At 48.1% G+C, this 26,659-nt stretch overlaps 2 protein-coding genes across 2 annotated transcripts in view; both read left to right on the top strand.

The window, feature by feature from the left end:
• LOC127435716 (putative mediator of RNA polymerase II transcription subunit 30) overlaps positions 1-18,144 on the top strand; it is a 40,723-nt gene extending 22,579 nt beyond the window's left edge. Inside the window, exons 2-5 of the mRNA XM_051689333.1 lie at positions 17,424-17,451; positions 17,689-17,760; positions 17,949-18,020; positions 18,134-18,144. Coding sequence (XP_051545293.1) covers positions 17,424-17,451; positions 17,689-17,760; positions 17,949-18,020; positions 18,134-18,144 — 183 coding nt within the window. The remainder of the gene's footprint in view (positions 1-17,423; positions 17,452-17,688; positions 17,761-17,948; positions 18,021-18,133) is intronic.
• Positions 18,145-18,506: 362 nt separating this feature from the next.
• The window catches only part of ptprjb.1 (protein tyrosine phosphatase receptor type Jb, tandem duplicate 1), a 115,346-nt gene continuing 107,193 nt past the window's right edge, over positions 18,507-26,659 (top strand). Inside the window, exons 1-3 of the mRNA XM_051690184.1 lie at positions 18,507-18,558; positions 18,756-18,827; positions 19,025-19,096. Coding sequence (XP_051546144.1) covers positions 18,531-18,558; positions 18,756-18,827; positions 19,025-19,096 — 172 coding nt within the window. The 5' untranslated portion in view covers positions 18,507-18,530. The remainder of the gene's footprint in view (positions 18,559-18,755; positions 18,828-19,024; positions 19,097-26,659) is intronic.

Here is a 26,659-nt window from a genome sequence, read left to right as displayed (position 1 = left end):
TCAGCCGAGTGTTGGGTGACAAAAAAACTCAACAGAGATGTATGCTTGTCACAAACAGTAATAACAGGGAAAAAAGGGTAATCCTTCAATAACGGAGTTGAGTGTGTGTGTGTGTGTTTTCAATAGGTGGCCAGTGTGTCATGACAATCTTTGACAGTGACAACATTTCTATATATGGCAAAAAAAGTAGACATTTGCGTTGTCATTTTTTAGAGTGGTGCATTCCGCAGCAGTATAAGGCCTATTGACAAACAAAAAACATATTGGCCTATATATGATCATTAGAATAGTAGTATATCACAGTTTTTAATTTGTTAAAGAACCACACTTTTATAAGAATTTGCTATATATCTATATTTTACTCATGTTAATTACATGTTTCCATTATGTATTAAATAGCATATAGCATAGTCTGCTCACCTCATTAATATAAAAAAGTATTTAAAATATATTTTAATAAAAATTTAAAAAAAGATTGCGGCCCTCGAGCCTAAAGGGATCCTGCTTTCCGGCCCCCCTCTTTCCAAAGTTGAGTACCTCTGCAATAGACCTACGTCGATAGAAGGGCATCGTTATTTTTACGATGATAAATCTACACTCATTTTTAGGAACACCTGTACTCCTACTTATTCATGTGATTATCTAATCAGCCAATTGTGTGGCAGCAGTGCAATGCATAAAATCAAGAGGGGCTCACAACGTCTCGTTCCCTCCATCAGGGAACGGAGGTCACGAAAGTAACCATGATGTTCCCTATCTGTCACTCACTCGACATTGTGTCGATGTAGTGACACTAGGAGTCCCTATACAAAACGGCACAATTGGCTGAGCTGTGTTACGTGAACTGGCGGTGTGTGACGGGCAGACCGCTGTGTGCCTCGTAGCCAGCGCACCAGGCTGTCACGTAACCTCCCCCAACACTCTTATGAGCGTCGAATGGTCCATCAGGAACAAGTCGACTGCCCAACTATAGGGACAGGCTAGCCCAGCCGAGGCCTCTTTCCCTCTCTTTTCTCCCAGAAAAGAGTGGAATTTGTTAACTGACTGAGAGCCATAAGTGTCTGCGTCGGGGGGTGTCCCTCCCAAGTGGAAGACTCCGTGGAAACCACACCCCGCCCAAAAAGGGGGGGTGGAGGGGGGTATTTTGAGTGGAATACATCACATGGTCTTACTGAGTCTTGTCGGAAGAATGTCATGTGGAGAGGTCCTATGGTAGGTCCTACCTGAAGGAGGAGGAGTTCCTACAGAGCAAGGCGACTGGGGGCAGAGGGGCCTCTGCCCAAGGAAGATGCAGTTTGCCGACAGGGAAACGATTTTGCGGAAGATATCTCATGGGATCACCTTCAGGGAACCAGCAGATGTGGAGCACCTACCTCAGTACAGGGCCTCATTAGCGCATGTACTGGGCCGGTCAGTGAGTTTCTCCGCAAACTCAACTGCCAGAGGGCTAAGGAGGAAAGTCATCCAGAGATCACAGTCTGTGAACACGACTGGGAGTCAAGAGTGCACGTCTTCATCTCAAGGGAGGGGAAAGGCGCTATGCGCAAGCGGTACACCCGGCCAGCTGTCCCGGAACTTACCTGCTCGTGCCTGCCAATACACGGGACGAAACCGGCTCAACCCGGAGATTGTAGAACCTCGCAAAGGTGTTGGGTGTTGCCCAGCCCGCTGCTCTGCAGATGTCTGCCAAAGACGCGCCACTGGCCAGGGCCCAGGAGGCCAACACACTCCTGGTAGAGTGGGCTTGTAACCCCACAGGGGGTGGCACATCCTGAGCCTGATATACCATTGCGATGGCGTCAATTGCCCAGTGGGCAATCCTCTGTTTGGAGACAGTGCTTCCTTTCCACTGTCCACCAAAGCAGACAAAGAGCTGCTCGGAGTTTCTAAGGCTCTGCGTGTGATCCATATAGATGCGTAAAGCTCGCACTGGACACAGCAATGCCAAGGCTGGGTCTGCCTCCTCCTGGGGCAGCACTTGCAGGTTCACCACCTGATCCCTAAAAGGGGTCGTGGGAACCTTGAGCACATAGCCCAATCGTGGTCTCAGGATCACGTGAGAGTAACCCAGACCGAACTCCAGGCACGATTCGCTGACAGAGAATGCCTGCAGGTCCCCTACCCTTTTCATGGAAGTGAGCGCAGCCAGGAGGGCAGTCTTCAAAGAGAGTGCCTTAGGCTCAGCTGACACCAAGGGCTCAAAGGGAGCTCCCTGTAGAACCCGAAGGACTACAGAGAGGTCCCACATGGGGACGAGGCACGGTGTGGTGGGATTTAACCTCCTAGCGCCTCTCAGGAACCTGATGATCAAGTTGTGCTTCCCCAAGTACTTACCATCTACTACATTGTGATGAGCCGAAAAATAGCAGCTACATACACCTTCAAGGTGGAGGGGGACAGCCGTCCTTCCAGGCTCTCCTGCAGGAAGGAAAGCACCGATCCGACTGCGCATCTCTGGGGGTCTTCGCGCCGAGAAGAACACCACTTAGCAAACAGACGCCACTTCAAGGCATACAGGTGCCACTTCAAGGCATACAGTGATCGTGTCTACCACCGCGGGTCCAGGGGCCAGACGTGGAGATTCCAGAGGTCTGGTCATGGGTGCCAGATGGCACCCCGTCCCTGAGAAAGAAGGTCCTTCCTCAGGGGAATTCGTTGGGGGGGGCTGTCGCGAGGAGCGTGAGATCCGAGAACCACGTTTGGGTGGGCCAGTAGGTTGCTACTAGGACGACCTGCTCCTCATCCTCCCTGATATTGCACAGGGTCTGTGCAAGTAGGCTCACTGGGGGAAACGCATATTTGCGTAGTCCAGGGGGCCAGTTGTGTGCCAGCGCATCTATACCGAGGAGTCTCCACTCTCCCCTGAGGGTTACCTGACATGACAGCGCATCAGCTGCAGTGTTGAGATCGCCCAGGATGTGAGTGGCTCATAGCGACTTGAGGTGCTGCTGACTCCAGAGGAGGACATGCAACGGGACTGTAGACCGCCTTGACAGTTGATTTACGCTACCGTTGCTGTGTTGTCCATCCGGACCAACACGTGCTTGCCCTGGATCAATGGCTGGAACCTCCGCAGGGCGAGCAGTACTGCCAACAACTCTAGGCAGTTGATGTGCCAATGCAGCTGTGGGCCAGTCCAAGAGCTGGCGGCTGTGTGCCCATTGCATCCGGCGCCCCAGCCCGTCTTGGAGGCCCGTCTGTTGTAACCACGACGCACCTGGAGACCTGCTCTAGGGGAAACCCTGCCCGTAGAAATGCAAGGTTGGTCCAAGGGCTGAAGAGGCGGCGACAGATCAGCGTGATGGTCACGCGATGTGTCCCGCGATGCCATGCCCATCTCGGGACTCGAGTCTGAAGCCAGTGCTGAAGCGGTCTCATATGCATCAACCCGAGCAGTGTGGCCACCGCTGAGGATGCCATATGCCCCAGAAGCCTCTGAAAAGTTTCAGTGGAACCGCTGTCCTCCGTCTGAACGCCTTCAGACAGTTCAGCACCGACTGCGCACTCTCGTTCATGAGGCGCGCTGTCATTGAGACTGAGTCCAACTCCAAACCGAGAAAAGAGATGCTCTGAACTGGGGAGAGCTTGCTCTTCTCCCAGTTGACCCGAAGCCCCAGACGGCTGAGGTGCCGGAGTACAAGGTCCCTGTGTGTGCACAGCAACTCTCGAGAGTGAGCTAGGATTAGCCAGTTGTCAAGTTAGTTGAGGATGCGGATGCCCACTTCCCTTAGCATGGCAAGGGCTGCCTCTGCAACCTTCGTGAAGACGTGAGGGGACAAGGACAGGCTGAAGGGGAGGACCTTGTACTGGTATGCCTGGCCTTCGAAGGCAAACCGCAGGAAGGGTCTGTGTCAAGGTAAGACCAAGACGGGGCAGTACACGTCCTTCAGGTCTACCGCTGCAAACCAATCTTGATGCCGGACGCTCGTTAGAGTGCGTTTTTACATCAGCATTTTTGACGGGAGTGGACGCCGCTGAACCTGGGCGGGCGCCTGGCGAACTGAATCGCGTAGCCGAGTCGGATGTCCGGGTCAGCCATCGCGACGGGTTGGAAAGCGCGAGCCATGCGCCCAAACTCCGGGCAAGGGGGACCAAGGGAATGATCACGTTGGACATACCAGCAGGTGGGGCCTCGCGGCGGGGCAGAGCTTGAGGTGCCACATCGAGGGGACTAGAGCCCCATGGCCGTGCTGAGTCCAGGGACATCGAAGCACTTACCTGGCTCCTATCACTCACCATTAGATTGGCTGAGGAGGGGGGAGGAGGTATCTCGTCCCTGTATTCCACTGGAACCAATCCCGTGTGGGCGTGTTTGTGCCACAGCTGGGCGCACAGGGGTGGGGGGTCCGCCACTGGCGCGCCATACCTGCCAAAATGGGATGGTGGACGGTGTTCGTGACGAAGGCTGTGCGCACCTGATATGTGACCCAGGAGATGAAGGAACCATTCTTTTGTTAGGCTTTTGGGTGCCGCAGCCTCCTGGGCATGTGGCGACAAATGATTCTCCTCCCGGCCCTCCACTGGGGGATGGAGTGGTCAGTTGACCAGCCCCAGAGAAGTGGGTCCTCGCCCCTGGGTCACCCGTCTCGGGGGCGCTTCAAAGCCTTCCTCGGGTTCTTAGCGGCCGGCCGCGAGACGGGTAGTGTCTGCTTCCTGTAGAGGGCTCCATGCCAGAGCCGGGCCACGGGGGCGGGCTGCAGCACAGCCTGTGTTGTTGCTGCAGGTGGATGCCCTTGGTGATGAGCAGACAGGGTGTGGGGTCTTAAGCCGCGCCGGGGCAGGATATGTTGTAAGGCCTCCGTCTGCTTCTTCACCGCCGAGAACTGCTGGGCAAAGTCCTCGACGGCATCGCCAAACAGGCCAACCTGGGAAATGGGGGTGTCAAGGAACCGTGCCTTGTCCGCCTCTCCCATCTCGACCAAGTTGGCGCTCCAGGACCACCAGGGTGGACATCGACTGCCCGTGAACTTCATCGCCTGGAGAGCGAGGTCGGTCGCCAAGCGCAGTTCCTGCATCAATCCCGGGTCAGAACTACCCTCTTGCAGTTCTTTTAGCACCTTGGCTTGGTGTACTTAAAGGAGAGCCATGGCGTGCAGGGCGGAGGCAGCTTGTCCAGCGGCACCACAGGCCACAGTCGTCAGGGACAACATAAACCTACAGGCCCTAGACGGGAGCTTTATCCACCTGGGTGATCACCGAATACCCCTTGGCCGCTCCACCATCGAAGGTAGTGAGAGCGGGGAGCTGAAAGACCGGGGCTGGGTAGTAAAAGTTGCCTCCCACGATCTTGTCAGCTCCTCATGCACTTCCGGGAAGAAAGGAATGGGGGCCCAGGAACCAATCTTCGAGCCGCGAGGGTTCAGGGGAGAGTGGAGGGTTCCACACTAGCCCGATGCTCGCGGACGCCCGGGAAAGCATGTCCATCATTTCCGCATTGGCGTGAGACTGGGCGACCGTTCCTGAAGGAGGAAGCCCAGCCGAAGCCTCTGTGTCAGACTTGATGAGCCCACTCTCCGATGCTGCGCTCGATAACTCATCATCTTCTCGAGCTCCGAACGAGAAGTCGAACTCGCGCTGAGACAAGCTGGCGGTCTCGTGCAAGAGCCCGATTGGGGCAAGCGAGCGTGCTGGGGAATGGGAGGTCCATGGGGGGATACCCGGCGGAGGTGGTCCCATTAATGTCCCCAAATTTCCCCCAGTGCTATCAGACGTGGCCTGCCCATAGAAACAAGAGGTCGGTCCAAGGGCTGAAAAGACGGTGACAGACCGGCGTGATGACCACGCGATATGTCACGTGGCGCCATGCCCATCTCGGGACTCGAGTTTGGAGCCAGTGCTGAAGTGGTCTCATATGCATCGACCCAAGCAGGGTGGCTACTGTCGAGGATGCCATATGCCCCAGGAGCCTCTGAAAAAGTTTCAGTGGAACTGCTGTTTTCTGTTTGAACGCCTTCAAACAGGCCAGCACCGACTGGGCGTGCTTGTTCATAAGAGACTGTGTCCAGCTCCAAACCGAGAAAAGAGATGGTAGTCAAATGACCCTCAAATGCAAACCGCAGGAAGGGTCTGTTTCGAGGAAGGACCGAGACGTGGAAGTATGCGTCCTTCGGGTCTACTGCCGTGAACCAATCTTGATGCCGGATGCTTGCCAGAATGTGTTTTTGCATCACCATCTTGAATGGGAATCTGTGTAAGGCCCGGTTCAGTACTCACTGGTCCAAGATTGGCCGCAACCCACCGCCTTTTTTCGGTATGATGAAGTAGGGGCTGTAAAACCCCTTCGGTAGAAGGGTAGCGATCTCCGCGTGCAAGGTAGCAGCATTTTCGTTCTTGACCAAGGTGAAGTGAATACCGCTGAACTTGGGCGGGCGCCTGGTGAACTGAATCGAGTAGCCGAGTTGGACAGTCTGGATCAGCCATCGTGACAGATTGGAAAGCGCAAGCCATGCGTCCAAGTTCCGCGCAAGGGGGACCAAGGGGACAACATCGTCGGACGTACTGGCAGGTAGGGCCTTGAGGCAGGGCGGAGCTCGAGGTGCCACACCACATTGTGGCCGTGCTGAGTCTAGGGACATCGAAGCACTTACCTGGCTCCTTATGACCACCCCTGGGATGGGGGAGGAAGAGGCCTGTCCTTGTAACCCATGGAGACAGCCACATCGGGGGCGGCTGTGTGCCACAGCTGGGCTCTCAGGGGCAGAAAGACCACCGCTGGAGCGGCAATCCTGCAAGAAAAAACCTGTGAACGGTAGTCGTGATGACGACCGTGCACACCGGGTATGTGACCCAGGGAGGAAGGAAACCGCTCTTTTGCTGAACTGTTGGGTACCACAGCCACTTGGGCATGTGGTGAAATCAAACAAAAAGGCAACAAAAGATTTTTCATCCGGCCCTCCACCGGGGGATGGAGTGGTCTTCTTACCAGCTCCAGGTGAGTGGGTTCCTTCGTCCTTGGGTCGCCCGTCTCAGGGGCGCTTTGACGACCACCGTGGGTTCTTAGGTGTCGACTGTGAGACGGGTGGCGTCTGCTTCCTACGGTGGGCTCCACGCCGGGGCCGGGCCGAAGGGGTGGGCTGCGTCAGAGCCGGTGCAGTCACCGCAGGGGGACGCCCTTGGCGACGATCAGATGGGGTGTGGGATCATGAGCTGTGCCGGGGCAGGATGTGCCGGATCGCCTCTGTCTGCTGCTTCACCACCGACAACTGCTGGGCAAAGTCCTCGACGGTGTCGCCGAATAGGCCAGCCTGGGAAATGGGGGCAGCAAGAAAGGGTGTCTTGTCGGCCTCACCCATCTCGACCAGGTTGAGCCAAAGGTGGCGCTCCTAGACCACTAATGTGGCCATCGTCCGCCCGAGAGACCGCGCCGTGACCTTCGTCGCTCGGAGAGCAAGGTCGGTCACCAAGCACAGTTCCTGCATCAAATCTGGGGCGGAACTGCCCTCGTGCAGTTCTTTCAACGCCTTGGCTTGGTGGACCTGCAGGAGAGCCATGGCGTTCAGGGCAGAAGAGGCTTGTCCAGCAGCGCTGTAGGCTTTAGCTGTCAGGGACGACGTGAGCCTACAGGGCTTGGACGGGAGCTTAGGGTGTCCGCGCCAGGTGGCGGTGCTCTGTGGGCATAGGTGCACCGCGAGCACCTTATCTACCTGGGGAATCGCCGTATAGCCCCTGGCCGCCCACCATCGAGGGTAGTGAGAGCGGGGGAACTGCGGAATCGGGGCCGGGTAGTAAAAGGTGCCTCCCACAATTTCATCAGCTCCTTGTGCACTTCCGGGAAGAATGGCACTGGAGCGGGGCGTGGCTGCTTTGAGCCAATCATCAAGCCGCGAGGGTTCAGGGGAGAGCGGATGGTTCCACTCTAACCCAAAGCTCGCAGCCGCCTGGGAAAGCATGTCCATCATTTCGGCATCAGCCTGTGATTGGGCAATCGTCCCCGAGGGGGGAAGCCCAGCTGAGGCTTCTGCGTCTGACTGGACAAGCCCGCTCTCCGATGCTGCGCTCGAGAGCTCATCATCTTCGCGGGCTCCAAACAAGAAGCCAGATTCGCCGTGAGACGAGCCGGCGAACTCATCTGGAAGCCCGACTGGGGCAGACAAGCGTGCTGGGGAATGGGAGGTCTGCGGGGGGATACCTGGCGGAGGCGATCCCATTGGGGTCCCCAAATCGCCCCCAGTGCAAGCCGCGCTGGCCTCATACCCGTAAGTAGAAGGACCGAGGTGGGAGCCACTTGGTGGCTTGCTTTCTTACGAAAGCAAGCCGTGACCACAACGTTGCCATGGTCATGTTCTCGCAATGAGAACATGAACCATCCACAAACGCAGCGATTGAAAGACAGCGATCATGACCATCCGAAGTTGAGAGATAACGACCGCAACCAGGAATAACACACAAACGGAAAGGCATCTTTAAAAAGACGCGTCTTTAAAAAGACGTTCCGCGTGTGCCGCTCTTTTAGAGAAATATACTCTTTTAGAGGAAAAAGCTCTTTCAGAAAACATGCTCTCTTTGTTTTCTGCCGAAGCGCCCAGTGGCGTTCACATTTGAGTCTTCCTGTTCTTCTTCTGCTCTTTGTACCTGGTCTCGTGGTGGTCTTGGTATAGGTGCTCTAGTGCAGTGATTCAAATGATACCACATTGTGCTACCTTCTACCTAACTGCTGGTGGAGTCACCCTTACTACCTTAAAAGGTCCTTCCCTTCTGTGTTCATTCCACCTCCTCCTAATAACTCTCAGGTACTCCCAGTACTTCTTCTTCTTGTCTGGGTCCCCTGTTCTGTTCTTGTGAATAAATAGCTTCATGTATAGCATTTAATTGTCTACTGTAGGCCCTTAATTCCATCTGCAACTGTTCTAGAGGTGGGCATTCATAGGGACCTCTCAGATATGGTACTGGCATGGGTCTTCCTGTTAACATCTCATGTGGTGTTAGATTGGTGATTCTATTGGTCTGCATATGGTAATTCATTAGTGCAAGGGGTAGGGCATCAACCCAATTGAGTTTAGTGTCAGCACAAATTTAGCTTATGTTAGCTTTGAGAGTTACATTTACCCTTTCTTCCATTCCCTGTGACTGCGGGTGATAGATGCATGCTAATCTTTGTTTTATTCTCAGCTGTTGTATCACTGTTTTCACTGTATTTTTAATTCATGCTGAGCCATTGTCAGAACTAATTTGAGATGGTATGCCAAATCTTGGAATGACTTCTCTGGTTAAAAATTTGATCATGGTTTGAGCGCCCTGGTCTGCTGATGGTACTGCTTCTATCCAGCTGCTGAATCTGTCTATTATCACCAACATATATTTTTTGCCTCTAATTGATTTTAGCATGTCTACATAATCCATTACCAGATGCTTAAATGGTCCCTCTGGAACTGGTATGTGACCTATTGGTGCAGATGTACCCTTTCTGACATTATTTTGAGCACAAACTTCACATTCAGTTAAGAATTCATCTACCATTGCCTGTAGATATGGGGACCAATATCCCTGTCGTTTTATTTTTCTAATCACCTCCCCCCTTGCGCAGTGGTCAAAACCATGTGCATCTGAGATTAGAATATTAAGTAGTGCTTTGGAGCAATCATGTGTCCTTCATGGGACTGCCATATGCCATTTACATCTCTACTTGCACCTCTTTGCTGCCAAACCGCATGTTCATAAGGGCCAGCTTGATGTTGCATTCGTGCAGTATCATCTAATTGGGGTTAAGGCTGAATCAGAACTGATGCAGTTGCCATTACTGCTACTTGGCATCCTGAGGCCTTTTTAGCAAAGGAGTCTGCAGCATTGTTGTCTTGAATGACAAAATCATTTCCCTTCTTATTTGCTTGACATTTGATGATAACCACTCTTTTTGGATGCATCATTGCTGAAATAAGTTTAGTTATCTGATCACTGTGCTGAATTGGAGTCCCATCAGTCTTTTTAAACCCCCTTTGTTTCCAGACTGCTCCAAATAAGTGACACACTCCGTGCGCATATGCAAAATCTGTATAAATGTTTACAGTTCGATTTTTGGCTAGTAGTCAAGCCTCAGTCAGTGCTTACAATTCAGCCAATTGTGCTGAGCATGGTTGTTCACAATGCTGAACCACAACTGGGACAACATTTTTGTCTTCCCTCTTGACAATGGCATACCCAGCATGATTTACCAGATGGTCTCTGAAACATGACCCATCAACAAAATAATCTGCCTCTGCATCATTAATTGGTGTTGATTCTAGATCTGGTTTTAAACGTGTAAAGGCTAGAGAATCCACCACACATTCATGAGGTGTTCCCTCTCCTTCTAGAGGAATGTAATTGGCTGGATTTACTTTTGTGCATCACCTTATGGTAACATCTGTGTAAGTTAACAGTGTTGAATATGTCAAACACCTAGCTTGAGTTAAAACAAATCTTACTTGTTCTAGCAATTCTCTAACTTTATGGTGAGTGTAAATCACTACTGGGTAGCCCATGGTCACAGTAGAGTCTTTGTCATAGGCATAATGCACTGCAGCAAGCCTTTGATAACATGGTGGGTAGCCTTGTGCCACATTGTCCAGTTTGGTGCTATAATAAGCTATTGGTTGCTTTTCTCTTCCACTGCAAATCTCCTGCATTAAGACTGCTGATGTATATCCATCTCTCCTATCTGCTACATACAAATGGATAGGTTTAGTATAGTCTGGGGTTGCCAGAGCAGGTGCTGTCTGAAGCTCTTTTTTCAATGACTCAAAAGCTATCAATGCATCAGTGTCCCATGTTAAACGAGCTCGAAGATTCTGATGCCCTGTCTGTTTCATCAATGCCCTCAAAGGGGCCATTTTGATAGCATAATCTTCTATCCAATCAGCACTGAAACCTGTCATTCCTAAAAAGGTCATCATTTGTCCCACTGTTTGAGGTTGAGGTGCTTTACTTATTCCCTCCAATTGACTAGGTGATATAGCCTTGGTTTTATATGCAATGATTCGTCCTAAGTATTCTACTTGTGGTAAGCAGTATTGCAATTTTTCTTTAGAGATCTTATGGCCTCCCTCAGCCAACTTAGTAAGTACTTTAATAGAATCTTGGTGACATTGTTCTAATGTTGCTGAACAAATCAGTAGATCATCCACATACTGTATTAATGTGCTATCAATTCTGAGATCTTCCAAATCAGTTTTCAACACTTGGTTAAAAACATGTGGTGAATGCTTGAATCCCTGGGGCATTCTGGTGTAGGTATACCGTTTACCTTGATAGGTGAATGAAAAAAGGTGTCTGCTTTCTTCTGCTAAAGGAATGCTGAAAAAGGCAGAACACAGATTAATCACAGCAAAATAATTGTCAGCAGGAGCAACATTAGTCAACAGCGAACAGGAACTTCTGCAGGCCAGTCTTCTACTACTTCATTAACTGCTCTTAAATCATGTACTAAATGCCATTTTGACCTGTCTGCCTTAGCTACTGGCAAAATGGGTGTGTTGCAATGGCTTATTGTTTCAATCAACACCCCTGCTTTAAGCAGTCCCTCAGTAGTCTTTTTAATTCCTTCTACAGCTTCTTGCTTTAATGGATATTGTTGCATTCTTGGCAGCTGTGTTCCTGGTCTAACTTTGATCCTAACTGGCTTAGCAGATTTCACTAACCCTACATCTATGTCATGTTGAGACCATAATTCAGCTGGTACTTGTTTTTCCATTTCTAACATTAATTCAGCTGTTTTTGAATCCAGTTTTTTTTCTTTAGTAGTGTAAAAAAGAAAGGAATCTATCTGGATAATAATTTTCATATCCGTTCCAGGGTGGAACTTCAATAAATTGCCCTTGAAGGTCTCTGCGTTGTTCTGTCTTTTCTGAGCGCTGAAGTAAATCAATTATTGTTAATTCACACATTTCATTCCATTATTCATTTTATCTGACTCCAATTTTATATTAATCTGACTCCAATTTTAAGTTGACCTCTAATTTATATTTAAGCTCTAATTAATTTCTGATCATTCTTTTAATTTAACATTTTTAGGTTATTGATTATTCTAAATCCTCTTCTATTCATTGTCCTTTTGATCTTTGGAGGCTTACGCCGGCCGTTATTAAATTACGTAAACCTCCCGAAAATGGATAGCCAGTTCCGTTCTTAGTCAGCGGTTGTAGGGTTAACTAATATTGTCTGGTTTGGCTTTTCTCATAACCAGACGATATTGCCGCTTAGTCACGTACATACAACTTGCTAAGACGGGCGGTGAGCAGTGACAGAGTCTTTAAATGGCTTTCTCCTGCCCGGTTGTCCTGAGTGGTTTCTCCTATATTAAAGCTTCAGTATGGTCTACCCTGGTCTATTGAAATTCAAATCCTACCCGGCTGTCCTAGGTGGTTGTCCTACCTGGTTGTTCTAGGTGGTTGTCCTACCTAGTTGTCCTGAGTGGTTTAAATTCAAACTGAGAGTCTTTAAATGGATTCCTCCTATAGTAAAGCTCCAGTAATGATTTCAGAGGAATTCAGAATAAATCAAATAATAACAATTTATTTGTCAGGTAAGATATAAAACATTTTTGTAGAAATTCGTATCAAAGCCAATTTCACATGATCAGAATAAACAAGCATTAATAAAAATAAAAGACAAGTCAAAGAAACATACCTGACAAAACTACATGCAGCGGTACAGCATGGGAGATCTGCATACAGATCCCCAGAACTTCATGCCAACTTTCCTTAAATATCCAGACAGAATAACATTGTGTACCAAATGGTATTATCCTATGGACAATGAGGATTTGGGGGTGAATGGGTTCTTGACTTCCTGGGGTTTAACCTTGTTAACATACAGGAGATAATTTCAATTGTAGGTCAAGGAGGGGGATAGACCTCCAGAATTATGCAGTATTTGGCAAAGACCTTATAACTTTGTTACCATTAGTTTTATCAGCATTGGAAAGAGACCACTATACCAGTCGCACAGAGACCTCTTAAATGATATCAAACACATACAGTTGCATTCTTTGTTTTCATGGTATTTGTTATATTTTTACATATAAATCTTATGTCTTTGTGTTGGTCCAGAGCTGTTGAAGGGGAGAAGGGGGAGAGAGAAGGGGGGGGGCAGCAAGGTAATTTGCAATTTATCACACTGTGGTGATATTCAGGTGTAGATTTCAGCAAAAGGCGATTTGCACTTTATCACACATGGTGATATTCAGGTGTAGATTTCAGCTTTTGTGAGAGAGTTCTATGACATTGATTCTCGCAGAGTTCTTTGACTTTTACCGGAAATGGCGCCTTTTGGTTGTAGACATTCTGGTGCCAGCCTTACAGTAGTTACCACGACCTTTGGAATGCCTGTCATGATTTTTAAATATGTTTTGTCTGGTGACTCAAAAATTAAAGGATTATCTGTTTCTTCCCACTTTTTCTTCTCTGCATTCTTCATCATTGGTCCTAGATCTTTTGCCTGATTTCCCTTATTTACATATAAGGTAACATGTGGAGTTGAATCTGACACTTGGAACCATTTTTCAATGAAGCTGCATTTCTCAATTTGTTGCGCAGCTCCCTCTGGTCCTACAAATATATACTGTGAGTTTAATGAAACCTTTTGCCCTTCTGTGTCATTTAACCATTTCTTTTCCAGCTCTGGATCCATACTCTGATCATATATTAGGATAAAATGAAATTCAGTTTATGGCACACTTGATTCACAGAGCTGAAACAATATATTTTCCCCATTTATTTACTGTTTCCACTACATCTTTCCCTAAGTCTCCTAACCAGTATACGTTTGCCTGTGGCTCTTGGAGTTCTTGGGGTTTTGTGACAGTCATTTGTTTGATTCCTCTGCTGTCTATGTATATTCCCTCTGGAGAGCACCATATTTGTAAGTTCATTTTACATATAGCATAAATTCCTAGCAGGTTAACAGGTGTCTGTTCTGATATTAAAATAGGAATTTTTATTTCTGTGTATTTTACTTTTATGCTAACTGGAGCCGTCATTGGAATTAGCTGCGTTAGTCCCGAGAATCCTACTGTCTTTACATATTTTCCAGACTTGAGGAGGTGAGAGGCATAATTTGGATTTATACACGTGAATGTGGCTCCAGTGTCTAGCATAACTGGTGTTGTTTTGCCCTCTATTTTAACCTGCAGCACAGGTTCTTGATCAGCATCATATGATATCATTGGAAGCTGACCCCTCCATGTAGGATCCTCTGGGCAGCCCTAGTAGCCCTGTTGTGGTCCGCACCATGGGTTAAGTGGACCTTGTGCTTGAGCCTGATACTCTTGTTGCCACAGGTTATTGCTTGGGCTTGGTGGCTGGACATTCAGCCATGGATTAACAGGGCAGTCTTTCTTGCTGTGTCCTGGTTGATTGCAACCCCAACATATTCCTGATGAGACATAATTTCTTGGGCCACTATTCTGTCATCCTCTTCCTCTCCCTCCTTGGGGTGGCATGTTCTATTTTCTATTGTTTGTTTGTTCTGGTTTTACATAGATTACAACTGGTGCTGGTGGTTGTGGTGTACTCCCTGGTGTTGGCATTAAATTCTGAGTGACAGGTACAGGTGGCATTGGTATAGTCTGGGCAGCAGGTATAGGTACATTTACAGGAGCCATTACTGCTGATTGTTTTTCTCCTTTTTCTTTTACAGCAGCTTGAATCTTTTTCTTCTTTCCAGTTAGTTCTTCAAGTTGCAATCGTGTCAGCTTTCTTTGTATTTCTCTTTCTTGCTGTTTCAACCTTGTTTCATTCTTCCTGTATTGTTCTGCAGCATGGGTCACATGTTCACCGAACTCTCTTTGTGTCTTGGAGTTTAGTCCAAATACATTTTCCAACTTGTCCTTCACTGGAGCTGGCATAGCATCCACTATGGCAGTTCTAAACAATGTTGTCATTACTACATCTTTCTCTGGATCTCTTTCCAGTTCTTGCTTCCATCTTCTCAGTTGTCATTGAATATAGGCTGTGGGATTTTCTGTCTCACCTATTTGTTCTCCCCTCAGTGATCTTGGGTCCATCCGTGTCAGGTAGTCTCTTCTCAAAGCTGTCCATATCTTAGTACGGGATCTGTCAAAAGGAACTCCATCCACTCCTGTGTTGTCAGTTGCTTGCTTTAGGCCCACTGTATTGAGGATCTCATTCATCTTAGATCCCCCAGACATTTAGCTAGCAGAGCTTTGATATCCCCAATAGCTAGAAGTTTTCCTGTCGTTTCTTCTTTCAATATTCTAATCCATTTCCCTGCCTCCTCATGTATGTCTGGAAGGTGAGCTATCATTCCATCAAGGTCCTGATTGGCCTATGGCACATACTGTTCATGTCTCCCTTTTATTAAAATAGGAAATTGTTTTGTATACTCACTGGACTGAAGCAGGTCTTTTCCGGGTTGACACATGTAGTCCTGGTCTGCATCCGCTTCATTAGGCATATATCCATTACCTTAATTGTTACACTGGTGCCAAAACCCAGGAAGGAGGAAGAATGCACCGTCCAAGGAGTCCTCACTGCTGACGGGGGGTCGCGACGCCAAGGGAGTGTTCAATCCGGTGGCGCTGGAGCCCTGCGTCAACCGGACGAAACATCAAAATAATGTTTAATGAAAACTTAAAAAGACACAAACAAATACACACACGGCAGATGCGTGTGGCGCTCTCTCTCTTGAACTGCCGCATCCAGCTCAGCCATATCCCTCTCCTTGGCTGATTAGCCCGACTGGGGGCCGGCCGTGCGCACTCACGGCCCCGCCCTCCTCCTCGTCACAAAGACAAAGCACTATAATAGCACCAATTCAAGTAACATTAAACATTTCCCAAAGTCTAAGTGGGAGTTTGATGAATTGAAAGAACTAGTCCACACATAGGTTGCATATTCATTGCATTAAATCCCTTAAACTCTCATCCTCCACAATATTAATCTGTGGCAGACTGTGGTTATCCACTTTGTTACAACAGTCGTGAAGCTGGGTTCATGATTTGCATCAAAGTGGCAACGCCAGCATCGTGCGCCGCTTTGAACTCACAATGAAAAGCGCCTGCAAACAAAAACGTTTCATTCTGCGTTTTGGTGATAGTTAAGATTTGGTGCGCTTCATTGGTTATTAAAATGTTGAAAAAGGCTGAAAAATACTTGATTTCTATCACAAGTCCCACCTGGGCTTGTTTTGTACATCAAATAGTGTTAAGAGTTCTTTTATTTACTGAGATAACAACCTCCGCGGCTCTATCATAACAGTCAACTAGCGTGTTAAGACAGTTCTGCCCATAGAATGTCTATGGAACTGCTGCATTATGCTGTTTTATGCTAAACTTGTAGGCTCATCTTGGTAGAAGGGCTCTGGCGCTGTGGAGTGTGCATCAGTGTAATGGCTCAGCGTGGATACATTACAAAGTTTCCGCCCTTAACACCAGTGTTTATGCAGTATTAACGGTAAATGTGTTTATCGTGAGTAAGAAAAATGAACATGTTAAACTTTTTTAATTAATCGCATGCATTAACACATTAATTCTGAAAGCTCTAATGAAGACACATCGACCTGATATGTTGAACTCATAACAATTGACATGTCGTGAGGGATGAACATAGGCAGATCTATGTGGCTTTTTAATAGATTTGCAAGTGCACAGGACACGTTTTGGGCGTGCACGAACTCTTTGAGCGATTGATTTCATAGAGCAGCGTATATGTGAGAGTGCGTATTCGGTTTTGTGTGAGAACAAAGAAAATCTGCATACGAGTGGAGAGACTCGTGCAAACGGTACATGGATGCGCTTCGGTATGACATGCATTCATTTATAACATTTAATATTATTATAACGCCATAAAGCTACTGTCTATTAAGATGGACTACGATCCATTAAGCTATTAATTTCATTTATCTTGACAATGCATTTTTATTGTATTTATGTAAGCTATCTTTTGATTTTACTTGGTGATTTTATCATCAATCTCCGTGCCTCCCCTGACAAGCTCTGGTGCCCCCCTGGGGAGGCGCGCCTCCCAGTTTGAAAACCATGGCTCTACACCAGTGAATAGTAACCATATTCAGTTTGATGTCAGTTTGAACCAGTCACAATCCATTTGGTGTCAGGATTACCAAACACAGTCCGTGTGTGATAGACACGAACTGTACATTAGCAAATTTTAAAGTGAGTTTTTTTCTAGTACTGTATGCTTTATTTTATGCAGTTTTTATAGAAGAACAAGACATTTTTTAAAAAAGAGGCCGAGTGCTGTCATATGCGCTGTACTTGTCTGTCGTTTAATGGCTTTAAACCATGTAAATATTCAAATAGAGTTAGCAGTGGTGAATGCCCGCATACTCTGATAAAATAGTGATATTCAGGAAAAACCTGGAAGTCTGAAGTCTTAAGAACAGTTAAAGAGCATAACTCAAATTGTCTCAAATCATTTTTCATCCATTTCCACCTTTGGTAAATATAAACATAGCTGTTATCTCTTCCTCAGGGGTTGAATGCACAGAATTCTAGTACAAGTGAGTACTGTCATTTCAAATCACATCTCGAGTATCAAACATCAGCTGTTAGAATTGTTATATACTGTAAGTTATAACAGTTTTTTAATAGGAAGAATGTATACAGTTTTAATCTATTGTCATATAATCTTCGAATAGTTCTTGGAATACATAATTTTATTGTATGCAACATCGAAAAAATCTTCTTAGCATGTCAACAAATACTGCTTAGTGCATTTGTGTGTTTCTATATTATAGCTGAAAATGTCTCAGAATCCACTGTCATTACAACTACTTCTTCAACTGAGTCTCAGACATCAACTCCTACAAGTGAGTATTGTTATTCATAGACAATTGTGTAAACACCTCAATAAGTAAATTATATCTGTATTTTATTCAGTTTGTGGTTCATTGTTCTAATAATTGTTAAACAGAATTTCATTGAATGCTAAACAAAATCTTGTCAGCATGTCGGCAGATACTGCCTAATGCATATGTGTGATTGTATATCATTATAGCTGAAAATGTCTTAGAATCCACTATCACTACAATCACTTTTTCAACTGGGTCTCAAACATCAACTCCTACAAGTGAGTATTGTTATTCATAAACAATTGTGTAAACACCTCAATAAGTAAATTATATCTGTATTTTATTCAGTTTATTGTAAATCTGGTTTATTGTTCTAATAATTGTTAAACAGAATTTCATTGAATGCTAAACAAAATCTTGTAATCATGTCAGCAGATACTGCCTAATGCATGTGTGTGATTGTATATCATTATAGCTGAAAATGTCTTAGAATCCACTGTAACTACAATCACTTCTTCAATGGAGTCTCAAACATCAACTCCTAAAAGTGAGTATTGTTATTCATAAACAGTTGTGTAAACACCTCATTAAGTAAATTATATCTGTATTTTATTCAGTTTATTGTAAATCTGGTTACTTGTTCTAATAATTGTTAAACAGAATTGCATTGAATGCTAAACAAAATCTTGTCAGAATGTCGGCAGATACTGCCTAATGCATATGTGTGATTGTATATCATTATAGCTGAAAATGTCTTAGAATCCACTGTCACTACAATCACTTCTTCAATGGAGTCTCAAACATCAACTCCTACAAGTGAGTATTGTTATTCATAGACAATTGTGTAAACACCTCAGTAAGTAAATTATATCTGTATTTTATTCAGTTTATTGTAAATCTGGTTAATTGTTCTAATAATTGTTAAACAGAATTGCATTGAATGCTAAACAAAATCTTGTCAGAATGTCGGCAGATACTGCCTAATGCATATGTGTGATTGTATATCATTATAGCTGAAAATGTCTTAGAATCCACTGTCACTACAATCACTTCTTCAATGGAGTCTCAAACATCAACTCCTACAAGTGAGTATTGTTATTCATAGACAATTGTGTAAACACCTCAGTAAGTAAATTATATCTGTATTTTATTCAGTTTATTGTAAATCTGGTTAATTGTTCTAATAATTGTTAAACAGAATTGCATTGAATGCTAAACAAAATCTTGTCAGAATGTCGGCAGATACTGCCTAATGCATATGTGTGATTGTATATCATTATAGCTGAAAATGTCTTAGAATCCACTGTCACTACAATCACTTCTTCAATGGAGTCTCAAACATCAACTCCTACAAGTGAGTATTGTTATTCATAGACAATTGTGTAAACACCTCAGTAAGTAAATTATATCTGTATTTTATTCAGTTTGTGGTTCATTGTTCTAATAATTGTTAAACAGAATTTCATTGAATGCTAAACAAAATCTTGTAAGCATGTCGGCAGATACTGCTTAATGCATGTGTGTGTGATTGTATATCATTATAGCTGAAAATGTCTTAGAATCCACTGTAACTACAATCACTTCTTCAATGGAGTCTCAAACATCAACTCCTAAAAGTGAGTATTGTTATTCATAAACAGTTGTGTAAACACCTCAATAATTAAATTATATCTGTATTTTATTCAGTTTATTGTAAATCTGGTTAATTGTTCTAATAATTGTTAAACAGAATTTCACTGAATGCTAAACAAAATCGTCATGGTTACTGGTGTAACCTCCGTTCCCTGATGGAGGGAACGAGACGTTGGTGTTGATGTAGTGACACTAGGGGTCTCTCTTGGGAGCCCGAGACACCTCTGGTCTTTGATGAAAGGCCAATGAAAATTGGCAAGTGGTATTTGCATGCCACTCCCCTGAACATACGGGTATAAAAGGAGCTGGTATGCAACCACTCATTCAGGTTTTACGCTGAGGAGCCGATATAAGGTCCGGCCATTTCAGCGGGTAGTTCAGCGTTGTGGCAGGAGGGACCAACGTCTTGTTCCCTCCATCAGGGAACGGAGGTTACACCAGTAACCATGACGTTCCCTATCTGTCACTCACTCGACGTTGGTGTCGATGTAGTGACACTAGGGGTCCCTATACAAAACACCACAAGGCTGAACTGTGTTACGTGAACTGGTGGTGTGTGGTGGGCAGACTTGCTGTGTGCCTCATAGCCAGCACACCAGGTCGACACGTAACCTCCCCAACACAGTTATGAGTGTCGAACGGCCCTTTTTGGGGACAAGTCGACTACCCAAAGATAGAGACAGGCTTAACCTAGTCGTGGCCTCTTTTCCCCTTCTCTTTTTCCACTCCCTAAAAAAGAAGGGGGATTATCCGACTGGGCCGCCAGGTCTAGTCAGTGGGTGTCCCTCCCAAGGAGAGGACACCACGGAGACCACACCTCGCCCCAAGAGAGGGGGGGATATTTAAGTGGAAGAATACGTCACATGGTCTTTCCAACCATGTGGAGAGCCTTCAAAGTAGATCCTGCCCAATGGGGGAGGAGTTACTACAACATGGAGACTGGGGCAGAGGGGCTCTGCCCAAGGAAGACGCAGTTTGCCAGCAGGGAAATGAATTAGCGGAAGATATAGATCACATGGGTTAGCCTTACAGGGAACCGCCACATGCGGAGCACCTACCCCAGAACCGGGCTCTTAGTTAGCGCGTGTACTGGGCCGGCAGCGAGTCTCTCCAAAAACTCGACTGCCACAGGGCTCGGAGGAAGTCAACCAGGGAACAAATTTTGTGAACACTACTGGGAATTAACAGCGCACGTCTTCAGCTCAAAAGGAGGTGGAAGGCGCTATGTGCAAGCGATACACCCAGCCGGCTATCCCGCTACACCACGGGTAGAATGGGCTCGTAGCCCTACCGGGGGCGGCATGTTTTGGGTGAGATATGCCATAGTTATGGCGTCAACGAGCCAGTAGGCGATCCTCTGCTTGGAGACAGCGCTTCCTTTCCGCTGTGCACCAAAAGCAGACAAAGAGCTGCTCAGAGATTCTAAAGCTCTGTGTGCGATCCAAATAGATGCGTAAAGCACGCACCGGCCACAGCGACGACAGGGCTGGGTCTGCCTCCTCCTGGGGCAGCACTTGCAGGTTCACCACCTAGTCCCTAAAGGGGTGGTGGGAACCTTGGGCACATAGCCCGGTCAGGGTCTCAGGATCACGTGAGAGTAACCTGGACTGAATTCCAGGCACGTTTCGCTGACAGAGAACGCTTGCAGGTCACCTACCCTCTTGATGGAAGTGAGCGCAGTCAGGAGGGTAGTCTTCAAGGAGAGTGCCTTAAGCTTGGCTGACTGCAAAGGCTCAGAGGGGGCTCTCTGTAGACCCTGAAGAACTACAGAGGTCCAATGAGGGAACGAGGCGCGGCCTGGAGGGATTCAGCCTCCTGGCGCCTCTTAGGAACCTGATGATCAGGTCGTGCTTCCCTAAGGGCTTACCGTCGACTGCATTGTGGTGTGCTGCTATGGCAGCAACGTACACCTTCAAGGTGGAAGGGGACAGCCTCCCTTCCAACTTCTCTTGCAGGAAGGAAACCCCTGATCTGACTGCGCATCTCTGGGGGTCTTCCCGATGGCAAGAACACTACATAGCGAACAGACGCCACTTAAAGGCATACAGGCGCCTCATAGAGGGAGCCCTAGCCTGAGTGATCGTGTCTACCATCGCAGGTGGGAGACAGCTTAGGTCTTCCACGTCCCGTCCATGGGCCAGACATGGAGATTCTAGAGGTCTGGGTGCGGGTGCCGGATGGTGCCCCTTCTCTGAGAAAGAAGGTCCTTCCTCAGGGGAAGTTGCCAGGGGGGAGCTGTCACGAGGAGTGTGAGGTACGAGCATCACGTCTGGGCGGGCCAGTAGGGTGCTACCAGGATGACCTGCTCCTCGTCCTCCCTGACCTTGCACAGGGTCTGTGCAAGCAGGCTAAATGGGGGAAACGCATATTTGCGAATGCCAGGGGGCCAGCGTGTCTATGCCAAGGCGGGCAGTGGGGAGGATTCTTGGGAGGCGAACAGGTGCTCCTGTGCCTGTCGAATCGACTCCAAATCAGCTGGACCACTTGAAGGTGGAGTCTCCACTCTCCCTTGAGGGTAACCAGTTGTGACGGCGCGTCCGCCGTAGTGTTGAGGTTGCCCGGGATGTGATTGGCTCGCAGCGACTTGAGGTGCTGCTGACTCCGGAGGAGGTGACGGCGGGCGAGTTGTGACATACAGCGGGAGCGCAGACCGCCTTGGCGGTTGACATATGCTACCGCTGCCATGCTGTCCATCCGAACTAGCACGTGCTTGCCCTGGATCAACGGCCGGACCTCTGCGAGCAGAATTGCCAGTACCTCGAGGCAGTTGATGTGCCAACGCAGCCGCGGACCCGTCCAGAGGCCGGCGGCTGCGTGCCCATTGCAAACAGCGCCCCAGCCTGTTTTGGAGGCGTCTGTCATGACCACGACGCGCCTGGAGACCAGTTCTAGGGGAACACCTGCTCGTAGAAAACGAGAGGTCGGTCCAAGGGCTGAAAAGATGGTGACAGACCGACGTAATGGCCACGCGGTGTGTCCCGTGGCGCCATGCCCGTCTCGGGACTCGAGTCTGGAGCCAGTGCTCAAGCGGCCTCATATGCATCAACCCGAGCGGGGTGGCCACCACCGAGGATGCCATATGCCTCAGGAGCCTCTGAAAAAGTTTCAGTGGAACCGCTGTTTTCTGTTTGAATGCCTTCAAACAGGCCAGCACCGACTTGGCGCGCTCGTTCATAAGGCGTGCCGTCAGGGAGACCGAGTCCAACTCCAAACCGAGAAAAGAGATGCTCTGAACCGGGAGGAGCTTGCTCTTTTCCCAGTTGACCCGAAGCCCTAGTCGGCTGAGGTGTGAGAGCACCAGGTCCCTGTGTGCACATAACACGTCTCGAGAGTGAGCTAAGATTAGCCAGTCGTCGAGATAGTTGAGAATGCGAATGCCCACCTCCCTTAACGGGGCAAGGGCAGCCTCTGCGATCTTCGTAAAGATGCGAGGAGACGGGGACAGGCCGAAAGGGAGGACTTTGTACTGATACGCCTGACCCTCGAACGCGAACCGCAGGAAGGGTCTGTGTCGAGGAAAGATCGAGACGTGAAAGTACGCATCCTTCGGGTCTACCGCCGCGAACCAATCTTGATGCCGGACGCTCGCTAGAATGTGTCTTTGCATCAGCATCTTGAACGGGAGTCTGTGTAAAGCCCGGTTCAGTACTCGCAAGTCCAAGATTGGCCGCAACCCACCGCCTTTTTTCGGTATGATGAAGTAGGGGCTGTAAAACCCTTTCTTCATCTCGGCTGGAGGGACAGGTAGCAGCGTTTTCGTCTTTCACCAAGGTGAAGTGGACACCGCTGAACCTGGGCGGATGCCCGGCGAAGTGAATCGCGCAGCCGAGTTGGACGGTCCGGACCAGCCCTCGTGATGGATTGGAAGGCGCAAGCCATTCGTCCAAGTTCCGCGCAAGGGGGACCAAAGGGACAACGTCATCGGATGTACCGGCAGGTGGGGCCTCGCGGCAGGGCGGAGCTCGAGGTGCCACACCATGTCATGGCCGTGCTGAGTCTTAGGACATCGAAGCACTTACCTGGCTCCTTGTGACCACCCCCGGAACAGCCTGGGACGGGGGAGGAAGAGGCTTGTCCTCGTGACCTGTGGAGACTGTCACATCGGGGGCGGATTTGTGCCACAGCTGGGTGCTCAGGGGCGGGAGACCGCCGCTGGAGCGCCAACCTGCCAAATGGAGTGGTGGACGGTGGTCGTGATGCCAGCCATACACACCGGATAGGTGACCCAGGGAACAAGGAAACCACTCTTGCTGAGCTCTTGAGTACTGCAGCCACTTGGGCATGCAGCGCAATTAAATGCAAAAGGTAACAAAAAGATGAAGATCTGCTTACCAGCTCCAGAGCAGCGGGTTTCGTTGTCCCTGGGTCGCCCGTCTCAAGGGTGCTTTGAAGCCTTTCACAGGTTCTGGGTGGCCGCGAGACGGGTGGCGTCTGCTTCCTGCGGTGGGCTCCACACCAGGGCCGGGCCGAAGGGGCAGGCTGCAGCGGAGCTGGTGCAGTCACCGCAGGGGGACGCCCTTGGTGATGAGTAGACGGGGTGCGGGATCTTGAGCCGTGCCGGGGCAGGATATGCTGGCTAGCATCCATCTACTGCTCTACCATCGAGAACTGCTGGGCAAAGTCCTCGATGGTGTCGCCGAATAGGCCCGCCTGGGAAATGGGGGCAGCAAGGAATCATGTCTTGTCGGCCTCCCCCATCTTGACCAGGTTGAGCCAAAGGTGGCGCTCCTGGACCACTAGTGTGGCCATCGTCCGCCCGAGAGACTGCACCGTGACCTCCGTTGCTCGGAGAGCGAGGTCGGTCGCCGAGCACAGTTCCTGCATCAATCCCGGCGCGGAACTACCCTCGTGCAGGAGAGCCATGGCATGCAGGGCGGAGGCAGCTTGTCCAGTGGCACCGTAGGCCTTGGCCGTCAGAGACGACGTAAACCTACAGGCCTTGGACGGGGCTTTGGGCACCTGTGCCAGGTGGCGGCGCTCTGCGGGCATAGGTGCACCGCGAGTGCCTTTATCCACCGGGGGATTGCCGAATAACCCTTGGCCGCCCCACCATCGAGGGTGGTGAGGGCGGGGAAGCTGAAAAGATCGGGACCGGGCAGTAAAAAGTGCCTCCTGTGACCTTGTCAGCTCTTCATGCACTTCCGGGAAGAAAGGAACGGGGGCGGGGCGTGGCTTTGAGCGGCACCGCAGGCCAGGAACCAATCACCGAGCCGCGAGGGTTCAGGGAAGAGCGGTGAATCCACTCTAACCGACGCTCGCGGCTGCCCGGGAAAGCATGTCGTCATCTCCGCGTCAGCCTGTGACTGGGCGATCGACCCCGAAGGGAGGAGCCCAGCTGAGGCTTCCGACTGGACGAGCCCGCTTTCTGATGCTGCGCTCGAGAGCTCATCACTTTCGCGGGCTCCAAATAAGAGGTCGAACTCGCCGTGAGACGAGCCGGCGGACTCACCCGGAAGCCCGATCGGGGCAGATGAGCGTGCTGGGGAGTGGGAGGTCCGCGGGGGGATACCCGGCGGAGGCGGTCCCATTGGGGTCCCCAAATCGCCCCCAGTGCTAGCCGCGCTGGCCTCAAACCCGTGGGTAAAAGAACCGAGGCGGGAGCCTCTGGGGTGGCTCACTTTCTTACGAAGGCGAGCCGCGACCGCAACGTTGCCATGGACATATTCTCGCAATGAGAACATGACCATCCACGAATGCTGTCTCCGCGTGAGCAGTGCCCAGACTCGAAAGACAATGATCGTGACCGTTAGAAGGCGAGAGATAACGAGCACAACCAGGAATAACACACAATCGGAAAAGTATCTTTAAAAAGACGCGTCTTTAAAAAGACGTTCCGTGTGTGCGCTCTTTTAGAGAAATATATACTCTTTTAGAGGGGAAAAATGCTCTTTCAGAAAACATACTCTCTAGTTTTTCTGCCGAAGCGCCCAGGGGCATTCTCTGCAGTGCACCAGTGCAGAGGAGGGAGAAGCCGCTGAAATGCGCCGTCAGATTCAGCAGAGGTGAATGAACAGTAGTATTCAGCTCAGTGAGCATGACCGTTTGGCTCCGAAGAGAAAATCTGAATGACTGGTTGCATACCAGCTCCTTTTATACCCGTATGTTCGTGGGAGTGGCATGCAAATACCACTTGCCAATTTTCATTGGCCTTTTATCAAAGACCAGAGGTGTCTCGGGCTCCCAAGAGTGACCCCTAGTGTCACTACATCGACACCAACGTCGAGTGAGTGACAGATAGGGAACTTGTAAGCATGCCGGCAGATACTGCCTAATGCATGTGTGTGATTGTATATCATTATAGCTGAAAATGTATTAGAATCCACTGTCACTGCAATCACTTCTTCAACTGAGTCTCAAACATCAACTCCTACAAGTGAGTATTGTTATTCATAGACAATTGTGTAAACACTTCAGTAAGTAAATTATATCTGTATTTTATTCAGTTTATTGTAAATCTGGTTCATTGTTCTAATAATTGTTAAACAGAATTTCACTGAATGCTAAACAAAATCTTGTAAGCATGTCGGCAGATACTGCCTAATGCTTATGTGTGATTGTATATCATTATAGCTGAAAATGTCTTAGAATCCACTGTAACTACAATCACTTCTTCAATGGAGTCTCAAACATCAACTCCTAAAAGTGAGTATTGTTATTCATAGACATTTGTGTAAACACCTCAGTAAGTAAATTATATCTGTATTTTATTCAGTTTATTTTAGATGTGGTTCAATGTACTAATAATTGTTAAACAGAATTTCATTGAATGCTAAACAATATCTTGTAATCATGTTGGCAGATACTGCCTAATGCATGTGTGTGATTGTATAACATTATAGCTGAAAATGTCTCAGAGTCCACTGTCACTACAATTACTTCTTCAACTGAGTCTCAAACATCAACGTTTCCTACAAGTGAGTATTGTTATTCATAGACAATTGTGTAAACACCTCAATAAGTAAATTATATCTGTATTTTATTCAGTTTGTGGTTCATTGTTCTAATAATTGTTAAATAGAATTTCATGGAATGCTAAACAAACTCTTGTCAGCATGTCGGCAGATACTGCCTAATGCATGTGTGTGATTGTATATCATTATAGCTGAAAATGTCTTAGAATCCACTATCAATACAATCACTTCTTCTACTGAGTCTCAAACATCAACTCCTAAAAGTGAGTATTGTTATTCATAGACATTTGTGTAAACACTTCAATAAGTAAATTATATCTGTATTTTATTCAGTTTGTAGATCATTGTTCTAATAGTTGTTAAACAGAATTTCA

The sequence above is a fragment of the Myxocyprinus asiaticus genome, chromosome 46 (assembly GCF_019703515.2).
Source record: "Myxocyprinus asiaticus isolate MX2 ecotype Aquarium Trade chromosome 46, UBuf_Myxa_2, whole genome shotgun sequence".
Classification (NCBI taxonomy): Eukaryota; Metazoa; Chordata; class Actinopteri; order Cypriniformes; family Catostomidae; genus Myxocyprinus; species Myxocyprinus asiaticus.
Note: the sequence above shows the minus strand (reverse complement) of the source record. Positions and strands in the feature narration are given on the sequence as shown.